The following is a 23,109-nucleotide window of genomic DNA, read 5'->3' on the forward strand; positions in this document are numbered from 1 at the left end:
TTTCGCTGAGACCACTGAATTGGCTTTTATGATGTACTTATGATGTACATCGTATCATATGGTATTATATTTTGCACTTTCAAGGTTTTTGGTTAGTTGCTGCAACAGCGGAGATATGTTACATGGGGAAACATCTTGATTTGAGGGGCCTTATGCGATGAATGCTGCCTTACTCAGACCCATGCATATGCACAAAGATCCTTCTTGGAGGTCTCAATCTCAACACTCTCCCTGTATTTACCTATGAAGCGTATACTTACATCAATGACCCATTTATGTATTTGACATTAAGTGAAGAGGATATTAAACATCGTTTCTCCTGCCAGACATCAGGTAAGCAAATTTAAAGAAGAGTACTCTGCTCATTTCAAATGCATCCGTATGTGTATTTCAGTGTATTCAGTAAAGAATAATGTCATGTTTTCGTGGTTAAACAATGCGGACAACTTGACTTCTCTAGATTATACAGAGTACTTCTAATTGTTAGCTTTGTAAGTTTCAACTTCCGTTTATATTGTATCAAGCCTACATTTCTCTTAATAAAATCTTACAAAAGGTTTATAATTCAAATCAAGCGCATTCGTAGATTACTTGTGTTGACAGCTGTTGACACGGGGATATTATACCTAATGGTTTAATTGTTTCTCTTTCGCGACAATCCCGGGTGACAATGCGACGGTCACATTATGCGTCTAGTTAGTCAGTCTTTTAAGACTTAAAGTGAAGTGCCCTAAGGTGTCCTAAAGGTGTCGCATATTGCCGCCGTATGTGCCGACATAAGTTTGGGATCAAAATCTGGTGAGGTCAGAACCATCGCAGCAACGTAAGATGTGTGTCTTACGCCGAAAAGTAAACTTGCTTAATTGACCAATCCCTAAATGTATCCATTCAATAATATTAGTTCCTTCGTATTTCTGTTTGTTCGTTTATGAAAGCTCACGCGGATACCGTAAACGTTCGCCTAATGGCGCTTTTGGATTCTTAGAAATGTGAGAGCGCCATCCTTGTAAAATCTCAACAGCATTAAGGATACGTGTATGTTAAATTGAGCAACCTGGACATAATGCCTCGGAAAAAAATATCGTGACATGACCCAATACTTTAGGTCACTAGGTCAGTTGCTAGAGCAGCAGATGTTTTGGGGTTTCTTCAGGTATTCTTTCTCAAAGTGCCATTTGACTTAATTTGTAAATCGATTCATACGTTATACCTAACTCATTTTGGTAAATCTTTTTATAACATTGTAATTTCTTCATATTTTTTAATATTCTTCAGTTGAAAATTACACCTGCTATTGTCTGACCCGTTAGCTCAGTCGGTAGAGGGTGCGCCTTGAATGGTGAATGGTACTTGTTCGAATCTTGATTTCTGCTCCCACTTTTATGTGAAGAAGGGTCAAGAAATGTTTTTGGATTTTGTCCCCATTTTACGAACGAATATTGTGAATTTTTTTAATTTAATTTAGATTTTTTTTTTTTTTAGATAAATAGACACTGCGAACAAACGGCAACAAAAACCGCTGACAAAATTTGCTCCACCTGCTACCTATCAATGCGTGATATATTCCACTACATTTAACAGTTAAATGACCTTTGAAAAATAGAACGGCCTCAATGTTTCAAATTGTGTAACTACATTACTTTATTCATTTATGCATTATAAATGATCAGCTATTTTTCTTTTATTAAAAGGATCGAACCCAAGTAGATCAGACCATTGATCATATAACTATCAGACCACGAAGTAGTTACGTAACTCCGTGATGGTATCGGAACCAAGCACTGTTTGTATGGCGATCAATACGATCACGCTATTTTGGTATGCCTTTTTTGTGTACTGATTGTTTCGATCGTGGTTCATTACTTAAGCGCGGGATCCCGTTGACATAGTAACATTACGTAACTTCGATACCGGGCTTCGATACTGAATAGTTGTTGAGTGCACATAATATGGAAAGCCATTGGGGTATTGTGTGCCTTCCAAAGCGCCTTATACAGGGGCGGACTGGTGGTTTTAGGCGGCCGTGGCAAATTTATTAAGACCGGGCCTATTAATAGAGCGCAGCGAGCGAAGCGAGCGTAGCGACTAGCGCATGGGGTCCAGGGGCCCGCGTAAGGGCCCTGGTAGGGTCAGGGCAAAGCCCTGGTGAGGTCCAGGGGCGAAGCCCCGACAACTAAGGGTTTTAGCTATTCTAGGGGGTCAGGAAGCCCGGATTTGACAACGATTTCTGAAGCCAAATTCCATTTGTACAGACTTGAAATATTCTTTATCACTCACTTGCAATAATCAAACCAACAGTTATTCAATTTATAAGTAGTGTGCATGTTTTATGTTTTGACTCATTTGCACACATATATATAGAATTACATCTTTGCAGAACGTGTTATCATATCGTGAGTATATTCAATCATTAAGAGACAAATGCTAAAAATTGTTTAGGCCTACTGGGTTAAGGTTAATAGCAACTTTTTTAAACTATTGCGATTTGGTAGTTCACAGCATCTAGCGAATGGTAGTGAGCTTTGGCAAAAATTGCATTGATCATTTCATAGCGAGCGTGATAAAACTCCACAGTGGCGTAGATTTGTTTTTGACATTGGGGTTGGAAAAATATTCTTGAAATAGCACCTTTTGGCGACATTATAAGTTTATTGTACAAATGCGCACGAAGCGCACAGACATTTTTGGCATATTGAAGCTAAACTGGTGATGATGCAGTGGAATAAATTCGCGCGAAGCGCCAAAAAATTGACACTTTTTAGGCTAAAATGGCCAAATATGAGATTGATTTGGTCAGAAACTCACATAGGCCTACAGGTGTCATCATGGGGGCTTGTATGGACCATCCCCTTTTAAAATATTGGGGGATTTATCCCCATCCCCGGATCTACGCCTATGAGTTGAAACATCAAAAGAGAAAGAAATTGGTTTGAGTATTGAACTGAGTAATGTGGCTGTAAGTATTATGTAATGTAATCCCTGCATTACAAGGAGCACCAGCCCAGAGGTTTTCGAATGATGGTCTAGCCGTGCTAGTTTTGACAGCTGATGGTGGTCCAAAGGCCAGGAGGGGGGCACTCACTAAAAATGAGTGAAGCGATGTGCGTGTAGTGCAGCCACAACCCACATTAACCCCCATTTTTCAACTCCCTCTCACTCAATGACCACTTTTTTATTTTTTATTTTACTGAATTACTGAACTCCTCACTGAATGACCCCTATTTTTTCTTTTCCTGTCACAAAAAGACCTCCCTTTGTAAGGAATTTTTGACAAATTTCTGGTAGTCTTTTACCGTTGTTTCTCAAAAAAAATCCCATTTTGATGACTTTTGAAAAACAATTATCAAAAATTTGTCAACTTTTATATTTTGACCCAAGTTTTGTCCCAGTCTCACTGAAAGAACCCCCTTAGGTCTCCTAAAGGCCTCCTTACTGAATGACCCCCTTGCTCATATGGCGTCGAAGCTCTCCCAAAAGACCCCTATGGCATGTATAGTCTCAAACTGGTGTCCCATGTCCTCACATCCCCGTCACTTCGAAAGTCGAGTGCCTGTAGGCCTATCAGCCCCTATTTCTACATGCGATAGGCCCTATCACTATGCAGACAAACAGCGGGCACACTGTGTAGGCCCTTATATTACTCATCCCCTTCAATGATCCCCCTCCTTTCTTCTCTTTTCCTTTCTTTCTCCTATGTCAGCCTAATTCCAAATGCCCATACCGGCCCTAGCCTCATTCCGCAGCCGCAATGAAATACCAATATTCCATTGACAGCAAGCCCAATATATCGCATCTTGAGTATTGGCCTTTTGCTGTGTTTACTTTCCAGAGAATTGATTCAAAAGGCCATTTGTAGGTGATGCCGCGACGGTGTACTAGTGGCATGCCTATAATAGCTTAGTGTTAGGGCCTATACCTTAAGCCCTAGGGCCTATGTCTTAGGCCTTACGCCTTCGGCTCTCGGACCTATGCCTCAGGCCCTAGGGCCTATGTCTTAAGATACTCCTTCCCCATTCTCTCCCCTTTTCTTCTATTTTCCCTTTCTTTCTCCTCTTTTTCCTTTTCTCTCTTTCTTTTTTCTCCCTTCTCCTTTCTTTTCCCTTTTCTTTCTTTTTCTCTTCTTTTTGAGCAACCGGCCCTGAGCGGCCCAGAACCAAGCGGCCCATGTGGCGATCGCCACAACGCCACAGTGGCCAGTCCGCCCCTGGCCTTATAACATGTTCTCATTGTGTTGTGGAATCCTAGCCAGTATTCAATGATAGCTATAGAGGCCTTGCGTTTATCGATTGGCTCCAAACAAAGGATTTGAACCGGTTTCTTCCCCGTAATCATGGTAATCATGGCGCAGTGCAGTCCATTCAATCAAATGTTGTCATCAACCTATTTGATCGTAGTGCATTTTGTTATGTGTGTGAGACAAACTGTCGCGGTAGATGCAATCATGCTTTTGTTGAATGCATTTGAGTAGTCCGCCATATTTACGGGATGATACGTCATATGCACAGCCTCTATTCAGTTGGTCGTTGTATGATTTTGTTCGTTCACTCATTCAAATTTTATTTATATCATTTGAAGACTGAGCCTATTATGATACATCCTCCGTGGAACAGTTTCAAACAAATATAGCTAGGGATTATTGGGGCAGAGGTTATCTTTTGAATCCTCTTAGAGGGCTATCATTTTTTTCGGAAGGGGGTCCCAAATTTACAAAAAGTCTGCGTCAATAAAATTGCGCACCCCCTATTTCGGCAACAAAAATTGTATGATCCCAAACCCCAAAATTGTATTGAAATCAGTCTTTTTGAATAAAATAACACACTTTCTGTGGTCATCGTGTGACTCCCTACATTTTGGTCATAAAACATTTTATGACCCCCCCCTATTATTCTTTCCAAGACTTTATGACCCCCCGTATATTTGGGACCCCCCCTTTCGAATAAAATGATATACCTCTTATGACCACTGATGCATAGGCAAGGACACTCGCGCGAATTGAAAGACTTGTCGCACACGACAGTTCGTCTCACACACATAACAAATGCTTATACAATCAAATAGGTTCATTACAACATTTGATTAAAATGAAACGATAGAAACAAAGCACGAAAAAAGACACATACAAGATAAAATAATAAAATTATATAAACAATGTTAAAGATAAAATAGAGAATAAAATTTCCTCAAATCAGAAAAAAAACATTGACAGACATCATAATCTGTCAGAAATTACTGCATGAGATTCGAACAATCAATCTTCTTCACAAGTTCTCTTTATCCTCGCACTATAGTCTAATGCTCTGCTCACTGGGCCACAACGTATCAGGTGAATGATTACCGCATTATCATGAACAAGTTTGTTCGATCTTGTTCATAATTGTATGTGTCGATAGGTTTCACTCTTTAACTACACGTACCCTTAATGATCAGTGATAATAGTCGGCTTTTACAGGGATGGCGCTCTCTCATTTCCATGCTCTCCATAGCGCCATTAGGCGAACGTTTACGGTATAACGCTAAAAGCAAGGCCTACAACTAAAGCAACAACAAGTCATCAGACAAGTACCACAGTCACATCTGATACGAGACGTACAACCACGACAACAGAAAAGACAACCAGAGGGAGAACCATATCTGATATCAGACCTTCAACTATAACGCCAAATGCGAAAGTTAGTGACACCATTGCCCCAGAAGCTACACCAACAATGATGACAACAGAAACTACAACCAGCAAACCAGTACCTGATCCATCTTGGGCAAGATGTCAAGCATACGCGGTTGTATTTGACGAAACAGCCGTTGTCGATGATTTCTCTGAAGGTAAGAAATTGTGTATCCGCACATTGCCCAAAATACTTTGCGCTTGGAGAATAACTCTTTCAATCAATGCTCCATTTTCTCATCGGGTCTTTTACATGTTATTTGTACAGATTGCACAGATTATCTTGGCATGAAGAATGAGGACATTCCTGATGCACGAATAACAGCATCGAGTTATCCAAAATCGCAGCGTAGTCCAAGCTTGGCAGGGCTTGGTGGAAACAAATACTGGTCAGCTAATACGACAGACCAATCACCATGGATACAGGCTGACCTACAAGGACCAAAGACAATGTCTGGTATTATAACACAAGGGGATGGTCTTCGTACTACTCAATACGCTGATTGGGTGACATTCCTTAGTATTGCATTCACTAATGACACGTCAAATGACCCATCATGGAGCACCTTTCATTACGACAATTGCACAGAAATTGTGAGTCAGTTTGTATGATTTTTGCTCTCATTGAAGCTATAATGTACAATTTCCGTCTTATTTCAGAAAGGATTTCTTACATTTGAAGCCGAAATAATGAGGTAAAATGAGAGAAACCCCAAGAGCCATTAACATGGACTTCAATCGGGCATGATGGGGGAATTAAAAGCGGTGATTTGTTTAATGCGGTAATTACCAGGTTGAAGAAAGTTAATAATTTCATATTATCTTTCTTATAAATCAATAAAAGGAAATGCCTAGATTCGAACCAGCAATCTAGATATTATTAAGTACCTTATAAGTCCAAGATTATTACACTAGGCAATTCCTGAGTGTCGGTTTTGCAATTATATTTTCATTCACATTTCACACCACGCTTTGTAACTATAGCTAATGACTTTGCAACAACCTTTTCCGTCAATTTCACAGATTTTCAAAGCAAATGAAGACAGCGACACAGAGAAGAATATCGTGTTTCCAATACCAGTTACTGCTCAAATTCTTCGCATAAAACCAATATCATGGATTGGCTTTGACCCGAAAGACAATAGCTCCCATCCCAATTGTCAGATGCGATTTGGAGTTATTGGCTGCAAATAATTTCCAATTGTTGGTAACTGCTCTATCTGCATATGACTTGATTGTTTTAAAAACATGATACCCGAGTGTTAAAACCTACCTGGAAGACGAAAAGATTGTCCTGTATAATAGCCACAGCAATTTTGGCATTTTCACAGTCTCCATGTGCCGCTGCTGTTTCCTCTGTGGTAACTCTACCAGGTTCTGGTGTTGTAGGTGCCACCTTAGTCGCACCAGTCGGTCTCATATTTGGATTGATACCTATTAATTAAATGATGATTAAAAGTATTAGTAACAAACTCAAGGGTTGCTATTAAACATCATTTTTAGTTTTGTTAGTGGTTGACAGATCTGGATATATTGATATTGCAGGTAAAGTAATATATTTGCTTTCGAATTTCTGTTAGATGCTTGGTCTTTAACTCAAGGTCACCAGGCGATATTGCACAGCATTCGTCTTCATGATGAACCTATTATATATTACTAGTAGTTTATATAGTCTGGCTGCCAAAAGTTTTGCTGTCCATATAGGATGGATTTTGCTTCTCAGACCACTAATTTAAAAAAAAAATTGCTTGACCTTTAAAACCGCTTAAATGTTGTTGACAAGTTTACCATATTATTCCGCTTGTCATAACGGTCCAGAGAAAGTATTATATTTTCCTATCTGTGATACACTTTTGGAGTTATAGGCATTAGGTTAAAGGTCACGATTTACCCGCTACAGGGATCAAAACCTGAAAAATGGTCCGATCTTCAAAATATTGAAAATCAATGCAGAAAAATAATAATGTGTATTGTGTATTATGTTTCCTTACATGGGTATAAACACCGTAACATAGCAAAAAGGGACATACCTATATTGAACAATGATCTTTGTTATCATGTTACCGTGGTAACGAAACATCTTAGAAATTATTTTTATTTGTTTTCATTGCTCATATAGAAGACGAACAATTTTTTTCAGGGTTTTACCCATGTGGAGGTCAAATGGTGACCTTTGATCTTTCTGCTTATACCTCCAGAAGGGAATGTCACAGATATGTATAAGTATATTTCTGGATCGCTATGATAAGTGGAATAATGTGGTAAACTTTTCAACAGCATTTGAGCAGTTTGTAATGTTGACCTCTTGATGTCTCAAAATGATCAATGCTGACAGAGGTCCAGTAAAAATATTTTTGAAATTGGTGGCCTTGAAAAGCAAAATCTATCAAACACAAAATTATGGACACCAAAACAACGTCAAACCCGCTGGCAGTCGGACAAATAGTGATTAATTTTAAGGTATTTTCTGTCAAACACAAACTTTTAAAAGTAGTTGAGACATAAAATTATCAGTTTAAATAAATAAATATGAATTGAAATATATTTTGTGTAATGATCATACTCAAACACTCACTCCACATACACCATATACATACGTTGCAGTCGGATTGCGGTGGATGCTCAGAAAGTGGTGCAATCTCCATGACAATGCTGTATCCTGCATCCGCTTGTAGAGGAGAATTCCGATGGTATTTCCTCGGCAATGCTCTTTCTATCCTTTAAAACCCCACGTCAGCACCATTGCGATGAGACTAATACACATCTCCCATCTCAACACCATCTCAATTCGGACAGACTTACCATAAATAGACTGAATTCCCAGCGTATCATCTTTGGATAGTTTAAAGTTCCTAACATATCCTTTATCCCATGGATTCATTAGAGCATTGGGATTGCTGGAATGCTGTAATCCAAGGGAGTGGCCAATTTCATGAGCAGCAGTATAAAATAAGTTAGTTCCTGCGGAGTGCAAAATAATATAATACTTTATGTTGTGATCTTTGTTAATAAGGATTTAGTACGACACGTAGGCATGGTAGGAAGAGACTTTAAAATCACTACAAAATGATCATAAAAAACATTAATGGATAAAGTGCAATTTAAGAGAATGAAAAGTGTATAAAATGTGTATAAAATGAAATATAATGAAATATATATTATAAATAAATAATAAAACCATAATAATTTTAATATTTTGAGATAAATAAATCTTTATAACCTTTTAATATATAATATTTTGAGATAAATAAATTTTTATAACCTTCTTTTGTTATCGTTTCGCTTTAGTATTTTTCCAATTGACTGCTATTAGATATTTTGGTAAAAATCATTATGTATGCAATTAAGAAAAATGCGACTTGTTGGCCTAAATTTGATTTGTTTTTCAATTATTACCTTTTCATATTATTGCATTGTTAAGCTGAAATTTTGCCTCAATTATGGTAGTATCAGACTATTAATTTTAGACAGCAAACCACGTGTTGAGATTTACCTACCAAATTCTTTATCCTTGAATGTGAACTCTTCATCATCATCAAAATGAACGTCTCCATCAGTTTCTCCCCAACCACTATAAGGATAGAACGCATGCGCAAGAGTGCCACCTCTGCCATCAAATCGGGGTTCCCGAAAATCACCGCCATGCGTTCCCTTCAAAAATTCTATTCTACAAGTTGAAAGAACAAATAAATTTATATAGGCCTAGATGTAGATTAGTCAATATTGATGCCATAATTGAGGCGATATACAAGCAACATAATTGGATTATACTCTCCTTGTAGGTCACTTATCAGAAAAAATACGTTAGCCAACGTTAGCCCTTTGTGCAATTCCAGAATTCCGAGGTCAAAGTTTATACAGGGGTCAAATTTCAAAGTTGCTCATATTTTGTTTATCTTTCTCAGGTCATAAGGATTCAGAAATTGTATAGTTGGACCTATCTACCTCTTATCGTTCCGGAGTTATGCGCAAAAAGGTCGAAGTTCAACATTTGGGCTACACATAGGTCAAAACAGAAAATGTCCTCCAATGTTGATGAAAATGATCTCAATTTTTTCGTCTTGTAATAACAACAAAGAAAAAAATAGTTTACATTATCTAGGACATTTGGATACCTACCTAGGAAACATAGCAAAATAGGTCACAGCCAATAGGACTGATTGTGTAGTGGCCCGTTTCACTGTGTTACCTAGGCAACAATACATCTCAGGTATTGCAAACTATTCCTTATTAAAAATTTTATAACAAGTTGAACATTTTGAAACAACTTTCATCGAAATCTGAGGCAATATTCTGTTTTGACCCTAGACTTCTCCGTAGTCCACTTGCCCATTTTGTATACTCTGACTATTATATTTAAGCACAAAACTCCCGCATAATTGACCCGTAAAGATACCAGACATTAACCTTCAATCATTTCACTTATAGTTGCAGTGTGGTCACGGTGTAAGTCAGATAGGTCAAACTATACATTTTCTGAATGAATTCCTTTTAACCAGAAGAATATTTTGTAAGATTTTAACAACATTTGAGCAATTTTGAATCTTGAAACTTTAAACTTGGAATTCTTGTAGTACCCAATCCAGCCATAATATAAAGACTAAAAGAGGAAAGTTCATTTACCTGATATCGGCATCCGAATCATCTTTTATTTGTATGAACTCTAATGGTGTAACATTGCTCCACGTTCTGAATGCTTCTTTGATGTCCTTAAGTACTTGCTTATGGGTAATCTTGTCACTTGATGGCCAACTTCCGATCCTTGAATGAAATAAATACAGTGCATCAGTGACGGCAAAATTTACAGGTGCAAACGTGACAGTTTATAAAAGTTACCCCTCCAAGTAATCGGGACAAATGCACGTTTAACCGAGAACATTTCGAGGGTTGACAAACAGATCAGAAGGCCTTAACTCAAAAAGTGCCTTTTTGAGAAAAATGAGTAAAATAATATTTTTGCATTGAGATGTGATCAAGTATTAATATTGTGCTATAGATGCAATGAAGGTGAATTGAGTTAAGGCATATGATTTTAAGAATCTGTGGGTATTACAGATTATTTTGGTACCAAAATCTCAACATGGCCAAAAATGAGTTAAGGCCTTCTGTTTGTCAACCCTCGATTTATAAGTTTACACTATTTTGGCCCTTAAAGCCATAATTTACGCTATTATAATATGAAATTAGTTTCATATGCATGTCCCAACGTACACCTAAATGGAATCAGCCAAATGTGTTGCGTTTGTAGGTCAACGGAGCAATTTTGACATAAAGTCATAATTACGACTCCATGTCCGCCATAGAACTCCATAATGTTAAATGACCAAAATAGTCAGTGGGGCTTCTTTCACTTTCCCTTGTTATTTAAGCTTAAAATGGAAGCCTTTGCGGCAGTAATTACTAATACTATACCACTACAATATAAAGTACCGTATTCACTCGATAGTTAGCACATGTGCTTACTATCGAGGGCTTTTGAAAACGTGCAAAAACGGGAAAAAAATGAACAGCGCCATCCACAAAAGTGACAAAAGTGTAAAGGGTTTTGAGCAAATCATCGATACACATAGCTATATACGAACAATTAAACCTACAAATTTGTGTGTTAACTACATTAGCTCAGTTGGTAAAGCGACAGAATTTGAATCATCTTAAGAAGAGCGAACTGAGCAGGAGTTCGAGGCTCGTTGTAAACTTTTCCGTTGTTTAATTTATATTTTGGGGTTGGAGCTTTTCTTGATAAATTTAATCTTTTTTTGCTTTGTTTTTCATTTTGTTTCTTTATTGTTTCTTTTTTGCTTTATTTTGTTTTGTTTTTTCTTTTCTTTTCTTTTTCTTCTTTCTTTTTGTTCTATTCATACTGGGGTCATGGGCTATTTATTCAACAATGTAGTTGGGTATGCCCTCAATGTTAAAATGAGGTGGTCATGGTCCTTTTTGCCATTACACGCTACAGAAATTCCATATTTTTCAAAGGCTCTGATGATGGTTCCCTTCTATCAAATGACTATCATTGAAGACTGAGTTCCGCAGTCTATTTCAAAGTACTGACTTCGTTTTACATCAAGAAGGACACAATAACTGCGACTTAAGCGTGATATGGACTAGTGCCGTACTATTACGCTGACTTTCGTATTCGGCGAGGAGGACGATTTCGACCTCCTGGTTTGTTTACAAAGGTAGACAAAAGACCGTCCCGCTTGTCCAAACACTCAAGTATCAGAAGGATGGTCCACAATAGCGTGATTCACGTAACATGAATAGGGATTAAAAAGCTGTCACGTAGAACCATGTGCTTCTATTCAGCATCGAAGTGGTTACGTAATTCTCTTGGTTACCGGATCACGCTACTTTAGTATGCCTTCGAGTGCCATATACTTTATGTGGTGATCATTTCGATCGTGGTTCATTACTCTAGCACGTGATCCCGTTGACATAGTAACATTACGTAACTTCGATACTGAATTGTCCAATTTGCCATCAAGATTTCATATGGAAACAGTTCAGACCCAGTACAGGATCATGTCAGAAATTAATATTTTGTTCTGGGTCTGATTATTCGGACTAGATATGGACATGCTTTTTAACCGCAAAGAAATCTTTTGCATTTTATAATTTTAACCTTATCCATTATACTTTTATGATTTTGTGCAATACGAAAAAAAAAAAAAAGAGCGTGTTTATAGTGAGCCAGATTATGCGGTATTTAGCTGGACTGCCACGCAGTCTATATTTGTTTATGTTTTACTAACCATTGCAAATCTAGACTACGCGGTAGTTTAGCTAAATAACGGAAAGATTGTCTCACTATATAAACACGCTCATTGTGTAACATGTAAAATCCCGCTCCGATTCAATTGTGCCTGTTACATCGTGTGCTTTATTGAATCAGGGACCTTGTATAGAGGCCCTGCATGAAATTATCGATTGGCTCCAGACAAAGGATTTGAACCGGTGTCCTTCACCGTAGTTATAGCGGAGTGCAGTCCATTCAATCAAATGTTGTCATCAACCTATTTGATCGTAGTGCAGGGTTATGTGTGTGAGACGAACTGTCACGGTAGATTGCAATCATGCTTTTATTGAATGCATTTGAGTAGTCCGCCATATTTACGGGATGATACGTCACATGCAAGGCCTCTATATGGAGGGACTGTAAACGGCTTCCACCCATTGTACCATGCGAGTTGCTGGTTTACAAATTATCCTCAGTTGAGCAAGCATGAATAATACGTTGATCAATAGACCCTGGTACGAATCCAAGCACAGTTACAACACAACGCGTGGCTTGTCTTGTACATTGCGAAATGAGCCTACATGTATGCCTATAATGACAGACTCTAGAAATGCCAACATAAATCTTCAAAGAACATCATCTTGAGAATTATTTCACTATCGAAATCAGTAGGAATACCAAGCGTACGGTGTACACATTCCAGAAAAAATATAATTTTGTTTGTTCTAGCATTCTGTATCTCCACAAAATTATCACATTTTGTCTTCAAAATCCTATGTAAATGATTTTCCATGCTACACAAAAATTGTGTTCGACAAAGGATAGACATTTTACACAATTTTACATAACTTAAAAAAGATATTGGAATATTTTGATGTTTTTTTAATATTTAGTAGGGCAACATGAGTAAATAATAAAATTCAAACTCGCATACAATCGAAGGTCGAAAAGATAATCTGATAACAATAGCTTGACAATAGCTATCAATATCTGTTTCCAGTCCCTGATTGAATGGCCAAAAATACGCCAACAATGACATAAGGGAGCGATCGTTATTTATGGCAGGGGGGGGAATGGGTAAATTTAGGGGGGAACACGAAATTTTTTTGTGGTCTTGAGGGGGAACCTGAAATTTTAGTTGAACCAAGAGGGGGATTGTTAAATTTTAAATGGAGAAAATTGGGAAAACAAGGGGAACGCGAAAATTTTGAACGGACGCGAGGGGGAACGCGAAATTTTTGTCGATATTTTTGCCAAAACACCCATTCCCCCCCCTGCCGTAAATAACGATCGGTCCCTAACAGCAAGCCAAAGACGAATTCTGATCACCAAGTGGGTTGGAGAAGTTTGGAAGGACATTACAATGAAGGGAACCAGACATAGACCTACTGTACATATTTCGAGGAGCATAACAAACAGCAATTGGTGTCGTATGACCTTTGACATGCATGCATTCTTTTGTCGAGAGTGACATGGTCTTTCAATTCGTGGCGAGTGTCCTTGTCAGACTTGACTATGCATCAGTGGTCATGAAAGGATTCAATTAACCTCTGCCCCAGTAATCCAAAGCAATTGTCTGAAATTGCTCCTCGGAGATGTATCATACTCCTCAAATGATAGTCATGTAACGACCAAAAGATAAATGACTGACTTTCATTAAGGACTAAGTTCCGCAGTCTAGGTGAAGCTGAGTCCTATCAAAATCAAACAGGAAACAATTTCGTGCCTAATTTTAACACCGGGATTTTTATGTATATCCAAGAACTATGTTTTTATTCAACATTTTTTATTCAACATTACTGAAATTTTATTTTTTTTATTTGACCGAGAATTTTCAAAGCAAAAACGCGTATTTCTGAATTGTGCTGAGTTCAACATGTATCGACCGACTTTTAGCACGACTATGCGTAACAATTCGCAAGGGAAAGGTTACGTGTAATCCGATTATCACTGTCAGCTGGATCACGCTTTTGAGTTCTGCACCACGATCGATATGATTGCAACACAAAGTCTATGGCATTCAACGCCATTTATTGTTCTATTGTGTCCCAGCAGCTATGTCTGCCATTGAGGTGTAGCATGGGTGTAGGATAGAATGCATGAAATTGGATGTAGGGGTGAAATTTTAAAGTTGATCCAATTATTCGCCAGCGAAGTGTTACGTGTAATCCGATTATCACGTTGTCTATTAGAACGAAATGAGCGTATTTATTTGCCTTCAAAAAGGTGCGTGATCAAGTTACCAAGGAGTTATGTAACCACTCCACTTTTAATCCAACTGATCTCTAATTGTTCCTTTGGTAAACATAAATAAATAAATAAATAAAAAGCCCACAAAAAACCTTCAAGAATTGTCAAATGTAGGCCTATATTCGTAGTTAAAAAAAGACCTGTAAAACAAACATGGCAGAGAAAAAAATCTAAATAGTGAAATACTGAACAGATTTGAACTTCATCGAGTCTCGAAGTACGGCGTTTTCCAAACTGAGCTAATGGGGTTAAGACATACATTTGCAGGTTGAATTGTTCGTATATAGGTATGTTTTGAATAAATAACCCATGACCCCAGTATGAATAGAACAAAAAAGAAAGAAAGGAGAAAAAGAAAAGAAAAGAAAAAACAAAACAAAATAAAGCAAATAAAAAACAATAAAGAAACAAAATGAAAAACAAAGATTATCAAGAAAAGCTCAAACCCCAAAATAAAAAATAAAGCAACGGAAAAGGTTATAACGAGCCTCGAACTCAGTTCGCTCTTCTTAAGATGATTCAAAGTCTGTCGCTTTACCAACTGAGCTAATGTAGTTAACACACAAATTTGCAGGTTTAATTGTTCGTATATAGCTATGTGTATCGATGATTTGCTCAAAACCCTTTACACTTTTGTCACTTTTGTGGATGGCGCTGTTCATTTTTTTTCGTTTTTGCACGTTTTCAAAAGCCCTCGATAGTAAGCACATGTGCTAACTATCGAGTGAATACGGTATGTCATATTCGATCAAAATGCTATAATAATGTAGTAATGATAGCCGAATCAACATTTTGTTCCCACAACTGTAAAATCACTGGCGTGCAACCATTAATAAGGACTCAGTGGCTATTTATTTTGGGTGCCGGGTAAAAGGCAGTTGCGCAAAGTCAATTGACACAATATGAAAATCACAGTTTCACCACTTTTTTTACAGTAATTGACAGAACGCCTTGCAGAATTGTTTGGCTTTGAAGCACCAACAGGAATGGCTCCTATATCGCCTGTTCTTACACTTCTGGATTTCATCTTGTGAGAATAATCTTAAATCAAAGGTTCTCGCAAGTCCTTCTGCAGACCTTGATGATAATTGCACAAGTTGACATCCCCAGGCAGGACGGACCTCTTATAAGACGTGGTGTGAATACCAGGAGAGCTGATATCTACATACAGAGGAATGGTGGCCATGTGGAAGACTAAGACTGTTAATGTAAAGAAAGTGGTTAAACATGTGAATTCCATGTTGCTTTGTTTATGATTGACTTTGCGCAACTGCATTTTTACTCAGCTCACCAAAATAGCCATTGATTTCTTATTAATGGTCACACGCCGATGACTTCATAGTTGTGGAAGGACAAGATGATGATTCGGCTATATCAACTATATATAACATTTTGACCGAATACCACATACTTTTAATCTAATGGCAATTTTCGAACTGTATATAGTTTATTTTGATACACTCTATATATTACTTGGTCTTCCTATTCCTTAATATCAGTGTATGTAAAAAAATATTGTCCCCATACCGTGTTGTTATGGGGACAATTTCTGTAAATGGTATTCATCACGTTAATTATGTCTAGCTGATCAATGTTATGGGGACAATTTCTGTAAATGGTATTCATCACGTTAATTATGTCTAGCGGATCAATGTTATGGGGACAATTTCTGTAAATGGTATTCATCACGTTAATTACGCCTAGCTGATCAAAACATCGAAACATACATTAGACAATGTTAGAAGCACTGATCGTTGCAATTAAATCTCTTCTGTAAAGGGCTGGTGGGAGGGTAAAATCGGAGGAGGGGGGGGGGGGGCAAGAAATTTTGGCGAGCCGAAAGGGGCTTAGAAAGGCTTAGGAAAACAGTACGGAAACACTTGAATATGCAAATTTCCCTGATCGCTGAGCTCACAACATGGATCTGCACCATTTAAGGTTTGCAAATTCGGATTCCAAAATGTTCTCTATTTATTTTCAATTTTGTCAATACGTTTAAAGCCATGGAGCAATAAACCTCAACCAACCTCCATGTAATTCTGTTTTCCCTCCATTTACTCCTAGATCCAGCAACTGCGTATCTTTTCCCTCTTGATCCTTCCCCACTAGATTCCATATCAGACCTGCCACATCGTGGACTTTTGGCAGCCACCATCGTCGAACCGGTAATAGTTCCAGTCACTTTGATGCCAGCATTTTGCTGAAAATTGGCAATTTGTGTGTTCATTTCTGTTTTGTTGAGATCATCAGCACTAAATCCAACCATTTCATCCATATATCCCATGCTCATTAAAGCTTCCTGAAATCGAAACGATAACAAAAAGAAGTCAAAAACATTCGGACCATGAAACAAGACAAATGTTTGAAGTATTGTAGTTCTATAATCAGTAATGATAAAAATATTACTTCTACTGCCTGCGTTATATGTAGCTCTTTATCAAGGTTGTTGTTGACAGTGATGTTTGTGCTGTTCTTCATTCCATTTGTTTTATATCTATTTCTACATCTGTCGTATATATTTTTATTGTTTCATTTTTATAGCAAATAGGAAAGTTATACTAGCTATAAACATGATCATGATGTTATAAGTTACTGCTTTTTATTTGACATTTCGGGTTACAACCACAACAAGCATATTTTCAATCAATAAATATTTAGTAAACTCAGCAAACACAAATTGTTTTTAAAACGTTCTTAACCGGTTATATTTTGGATTTTTGGTTTTGGTAAAAACGTTTAATAACATTAAATGTCGGGTTGTATAAAGGTCATGAAAACGTTTTAAAACTTTTTGTATGAAAACACACTACAAAAATATTTGTAAAATATTTTCAGAATGTTATTGTAAAATATTTTGTGCAAACAGTTATTGCGAAATATTTTGTCAACACTTAAATAATATTATGTTAGAATATTTGCAGTAAGTTATCGAAGAACGTTTTTGAATGCTAAAGAAACGTTCTGTACCCTTTATATAATCCAACATTTTAACGTTTTCTGGCAACCTTTTGCGAATGATGTCGAAAATGTTTTGTATTTGCTGGGATATATGTGAAACCCCAAACCCTTTAGATTTAGCATCTCCCATGTTTGGATTCCTGACTATTTCATTCTAAAATATTTGGATTATGTTTTGATCCATACACTTTGACCGTAACGTGAAAAGCAAATCTTTTTAAGTACGAAACATAGCTTACCGCCAAACCTATAATGTTCTCCGCTTGGTTTGACTCGTCAACTTCTTTATCCTCTATGAGATCAAACACCGTTTCCTTCGGATGTGATTCGATTGGTAGAGACATTACAAAAAATATATGTGCCACAGAAAATATCACTGAGAATAAGGTTAACTTATGTTGGTATTCCATTTTGTCATCCGGCTACTCCGTATAAACCACAAAAGAATGAGCACAATTTCGCTATTGCCTCGAATTGCTCTATTATAATACCTTGCCCTGTCGCAACTTGACTACAGAATCACAGATGTAAAACTCCACTCGTAGTGTCATTCACAAATACTGTTTCTATATAGTAGATTTCTACTTATATAGCCACACAATAGAAGAATAATTGAAAAGATATTCCATATATTCCAAATCCTGATTCCAATATTTCCGGAAGTTACATTATTTTGGTTAATTGATACAAGTTCTCCCACTCATGTCATTCTGTGCGTACCAGACCACTTCGTCGTTCCACATTTCAAAGAAACACAATCCACACAGTTATGTTGATATAGGTTGAACTTGAAAACTGTATAAAATAGCTGCTATTCATTTGTGTCAACAAGGACAGTTAGCAGTACTTTTGAACGTTGCCTGAAATCAAAGAAGTGTTTATACATGCTTTATAACCTATTATAACCAGGTTTCTAAAAGATATCATGCACGAATACCAGCACATATATTTATTACGAGTCGCGACTTACTTTTAGTATTCACTGAAATAAGGACTTTTAACAGTGGTGTTCCCGTTTACTTTTGGATACCGGTGAAATTTCTACATGTACCATCACAAGACATATTATGAATCAATAATTCTTACACATTGTAAAAAAGGAAGATTGACAAGATCATCAATCTGTAATGTAGAAACAATACATTCTATATAACATTGCAATAAAATGTTAATTGCATTTCCATTTCAGAAATTCGGAAAATAAATACAATCGCATTTATGTACGTGTTTTTTAATGCCCAAATGAACTAAGATATTAAACAGTAAGTTAACTTGATTGCCCGGCATTATTATCAAAGTAATTGTTTTGTTTTATACCATGTATACAATGCCAAAACTGGATCAAATCACTAAAGGTTCTGTGAAAGAACTTGGGCACAATGATTATTCCCATCAACCCGCTATAGGATTACTCATTGTGACCAAATTCTTTTGACCGAAACGTTAGTGTTGTGATAAAGTTTTTACATCGTTGACAAAACAAATATAGTTTACAATTAATGATACAGTGAACAAACAAAGCTAAACAACAACATTAATACAGAGAAAAAAATTAAGCTTATGCGTGCATTCAAAAAAGCAAACAAACACACAAACTAAAATTGTCACACGTGCATCAGTTTGAAACATTGAACGTAAGTTGAGTTAGTCTACAATATTGAACAAAATGTTTGGTAACAAACTTTAACCCTTGTACTATGCGGGCGTTTGCGCCTAAACAACTAAAGCTAATCGTAGATCCATCATTTGCTCTTCAGCTTCCAAATGCAACATAATTATGGTCTTCTTGAAATGAATACCATTTGTAATTATATGACTGTTTATGGCGTTGATTAACAAATTATGTGGACCTGGAGTTGCATTTTGATGTGACAGTCATGTCCATATCACTGAAAACTGTACCAATTATTTTGATATATAGCCTGTACCATAGAGGAGGGTGGGCGTGGTCAGGCCCATCATAGGTTATACCGTAAAATCAATTATTTCCAAGAGAACTAGAAATTGTCTTTTTTAGAAAGTAGTTACGTTGAAATAGTCATATTTTGATTCATATTTAGGAGAAAATCCGGTGAAATCGCATGTTCGTAGAATTTGTAGCCTAAAATCACTTTTGCCTATACATAGCTAGAAATTCCCAATTTGGCGAGGGCGCGTTCACGTTATGACGTCATAGCGGTATTATGCGGGCAATGTCTGTAATTATTTTGGTATATCACAAGATAAGCTAAGATAGAAGAGACCCACCCATAACTATGCATCTATACATTGGTTCCAAATATAACGGTATGGCATTTATAACAGTACTTTGTGCAGGGCGGGTTTAAGGGTCACCAGAAAGACCTGCAAATTTTAGTTGTCAAGTTGGGGAAAAATGTGTATCTTCAATACGAAAGGTTAACATTTGCAAACAATGGACGACTATATTCCTCCCAGCTACATACACTTTAAGCAACACATTAGATTTATGACCCATTCCATGTCAACTCCAGGGATGTGCACCATTTTCTTCAATTTTTTCTTTTCTGTGTGGTGGTAGATATTGATGAAAAGTAAAATTCCGAAAATTTGAGCTTCATACTCCATTTCGTTTTCCCGTGGCATCAATTTGAAATTTAGGGGGTCAGCGTAAAAATGTGTCGCAACGCGAGAATGACAACGTTTGGAGGTCCATAAATGTATAAAGGGAACCATTTACAACTTTGAAAAGTATGTATTCTGGGGAACTTATTTGTGTAGAATTCAAATCTGGCATCAGAAAACTTGTAACTCCTTTACTTTAAAAGATATAGGGCCCTCAAAATGCAACTTCGTCCATCCAGGACCAACTTTGGAGGTCAAAACTCAAAAGTAAAAATAATTTTTTGTCCATTTTTTTAAGCCAGTCAGAGCCCTTTGGTAGGACATTACTCTTATCAATATTGAGCCTATTAGAATACTTTTAGCTGAGATATTACCCATGCAAAACCCCAATTGTACATTTTTGTACATTTTGACCCCCTGAAAACCAATGTCAGACATTTTGCCCCACCATCAACTTCAGGTATGTTGAAGATATGTCCTTGGACAACATTTCTGAGAGATATTGGCTTTGGGACTCGATGGCTTCGACACATCAGTAAGGTTTGCATTCTCCATAGAGATGTACACATTTTTGATTTCGCATGTATAATGACTTATGTACAACTCTATGGAGAATGCAAACCTTGCTGATGTGTTGAAGCCAAAGTTGAAAACCAAGGACATTAAATGTCTACAAAAATGGACAACAAAATTATTTTTACTTTTGGAGTTTTGACCCCCAAAGTTGGTCCTGGATGGACGAAGTTGCATTTTGAGGGCCCTATATCTTTTAAAGTAAAGGATTTACAAGTTTTCTGATGCCAGATTTGAATTCTACACAAATAAGTACTCCAGGATACATACTTTTCAAAGTTGTAAATGGTTCCCTTTATACATTTATGGACCTCCAAACATCGTCTTTTCGCGTTGCGACACATTTTTACGCTTCTAAATTTCAAATTGATGCAAAAACGAAATGGAGTATGAAGCAAATTTTCGGGATTTTAATAATTCTACCATAACAAAAAGAAAAAAATTTGTGCGGTATCCCTGATCTTATAAAGTTTACTTCGAGTACTGTTAAATGTCAAAATATCAATTTTTTTAATTTTTCCATAAAATTTGTATCATCTCGCTAATTTCAAAACATCAAAATTATTTGATATCAGAAGAACATTTCTCGTATTCAGAATGCAATTTTGTGTGCCTGGTGTGCTCTTATTGTTACATGTCAAGTTGCCCCAGATGGAGTTAATATAATAACAATATACATTTAAAATGTATTCTGGTCAATCATAGTTAATATTGTCATATTATCAATTATATTCATTTAATTGTTACTGTTTAAATGTATTGATATTTATTTATACCATTCACTCTAAGAAATAACGGTTCTGAATAGAACCTTTTTTGTCCTCTCAGGAGAACCCTCCCTCTTGAACTTCTCCAAAAAGTTCTTTAATTTTGGAGAACCCTTAAAGGTTCTCTAAAGAACCGAAAATGGTTCTGTATCACATTTTTGGAGCCATTTTCGACGGTTTTGGAACCATTTTTTGTTCTTTAGAAAACCCCTAAGGCAGGGCTTGAAATAAGGATTTCAGATCCAAGAGCAATTTTGGGTGTTTTTGTGTAAATATTGCTCCTGGTCTATGCAAATACACACACACAGTTCTGTTTCAGAACCAGGGCATTTACCGCTTGCTCCTGCTTATTTCAAGCCCTGTTCTACGGGTTCTGAGTCCTGAGAGGACAACTTTAGAACCTTTTTAGAACCTTTATTTCTTAGAGTATTGATTCTTGATTGCATTTAATATTATTGTTTCTTATTGTTTGATGATTGATGAAAATAAAATATGAATGAATGAATGTATTCTACATAAGTTTGTTCCCATTTTGAAAAGGCGACTTTTCGTAAATAAACTTACATACTCACGGGAATGGAAGCAATAATAGATAGAAATCATTCCCAGTCCATTTCCGACACAGTATTTATGTATTACCGTCTTGTGAAAATAATGTTTGTTTGGTGAAAATAGAGTACTATCAGCACCTGTACGACCTTTGACCTTGAACATCTTGGAGAAATAAATGTTGTCATACTTGTGAAATCTTGTGTCTGAAGGGAAATGTACGGAAGTAACTAAGGGCCATGCGATTCACTTTGTAACTCAGGAAGTCAGGACCTCGTACGGACAATGCGAAAATTGAACAGATTTCATGGATTCTTGAGATCATGAGTTGTCTTAACTATTTTTTTTTTTACTATTTCTTTATTTCAAACTGGCTAAGTCAGGAACACACTACGTCAGAATCTCGTGATCACGAGGTCCTGACTTCCTGAGTTACAAAGTGAACCGAATGTCACTTATTTACTTCCGTAAAAATCTGCATGCCACAAAAGTACAACATATGAAGTTTCTTCCAATCGTAAATCATCATGATCATCATGATCATGGTAATGTCCAACAAATTGCGAGCGCATAGCGCGAGTGGCCGCAAGACTATTGGCTTTTTGACACTGGACTGATAATGATTTTGTCGTGGCAAAACTAGAGCTGCTTACGATACTTCAAAATTATTCATAAAATACCCAAATACACGCATAATGAAATTGAAATGAAATTGATCTAAGCTGATATCATAGGAGAAAATATCGCACCAAAAGTGAATTGTTATTGTTACTGTATATTTCGTTTATTTTGTGTTTCAAAAGCTGTGGTGAAAATGCGAAAAATTTTACTGTGCATTTGTCCCGGTGACAATCCTCTTACAGGCGGTAGTTGTTTATACAGGCGTTACCAAGTATGAACTTTTGAGAATTCTTTATGTGGAAGATCTCCTTTCTTAGATTGGGCAGCTGATTGGGGGCTATGTTGACAAATTACTTTTGCCATGGCTCGCATTTAAGTTTTATTTGTGACCCATTCCCACGAATCCAGGA

General features: G+C 36.9%; 1 protein-coding gene across 1 annotated transcript in view; it reads right to left on the reverse strand.

The window, feature by feature from the left end:
* LOC140163238 (uncharacterized) overlaps nucleotides 1–23,109 on the reverse strand; it is a 62,524-nt gene that overhangs the window by 8,891 nt on the left and 30,524 nt on the right. The window contains exons 10-15 of the mRNA XM_072186639.1: nucleotides 17,846–18,028; nucleotides 16,676–16,947; nucleotides 10,286–10,423; nucleotides 9,160–9,329; nucleotides 8,465–8,623; nucleotides 6,936–7,096 (exon numbers count right to left, since the gene is read on the reverse strand). Of these exons, the coding sequence (XP_072042740.1) occupies nucleotides 6,936–7,096; nucleotides 8,465–8,623; nucleotides 9,160–9,329; nucleotides 10,286–10,423; nucleotides 16,676–16,947; nucleotides 17,846–18,028 (1,083 nt within the window). The remainder of the gene's footprint in view (nucleotides 1–6,935; nucleotides 7,097–8,464; nucleotides 8,624–9,159; nucleotides 9,330–10,285; nucleotides 10,424–16,675; nucleotides 16,948–17,845; nucleotides 18,029–23,109) is intronic.

Source organism: Amphiura filiformis, chromosome 1 (assembly GCF_039555335.1).
Source record: "Amphiura filiformis chromosome 1, Afil_fr2py, whole genome shotgun sequence".
Taxonomy (NCBI): domain Eukaryota; kingdom Metazoa; phylum Echinodermata; class Ophiuroidea; order Amphilepidida; family Amphiuridae; genus Amphiura; species Amphiura filiformis.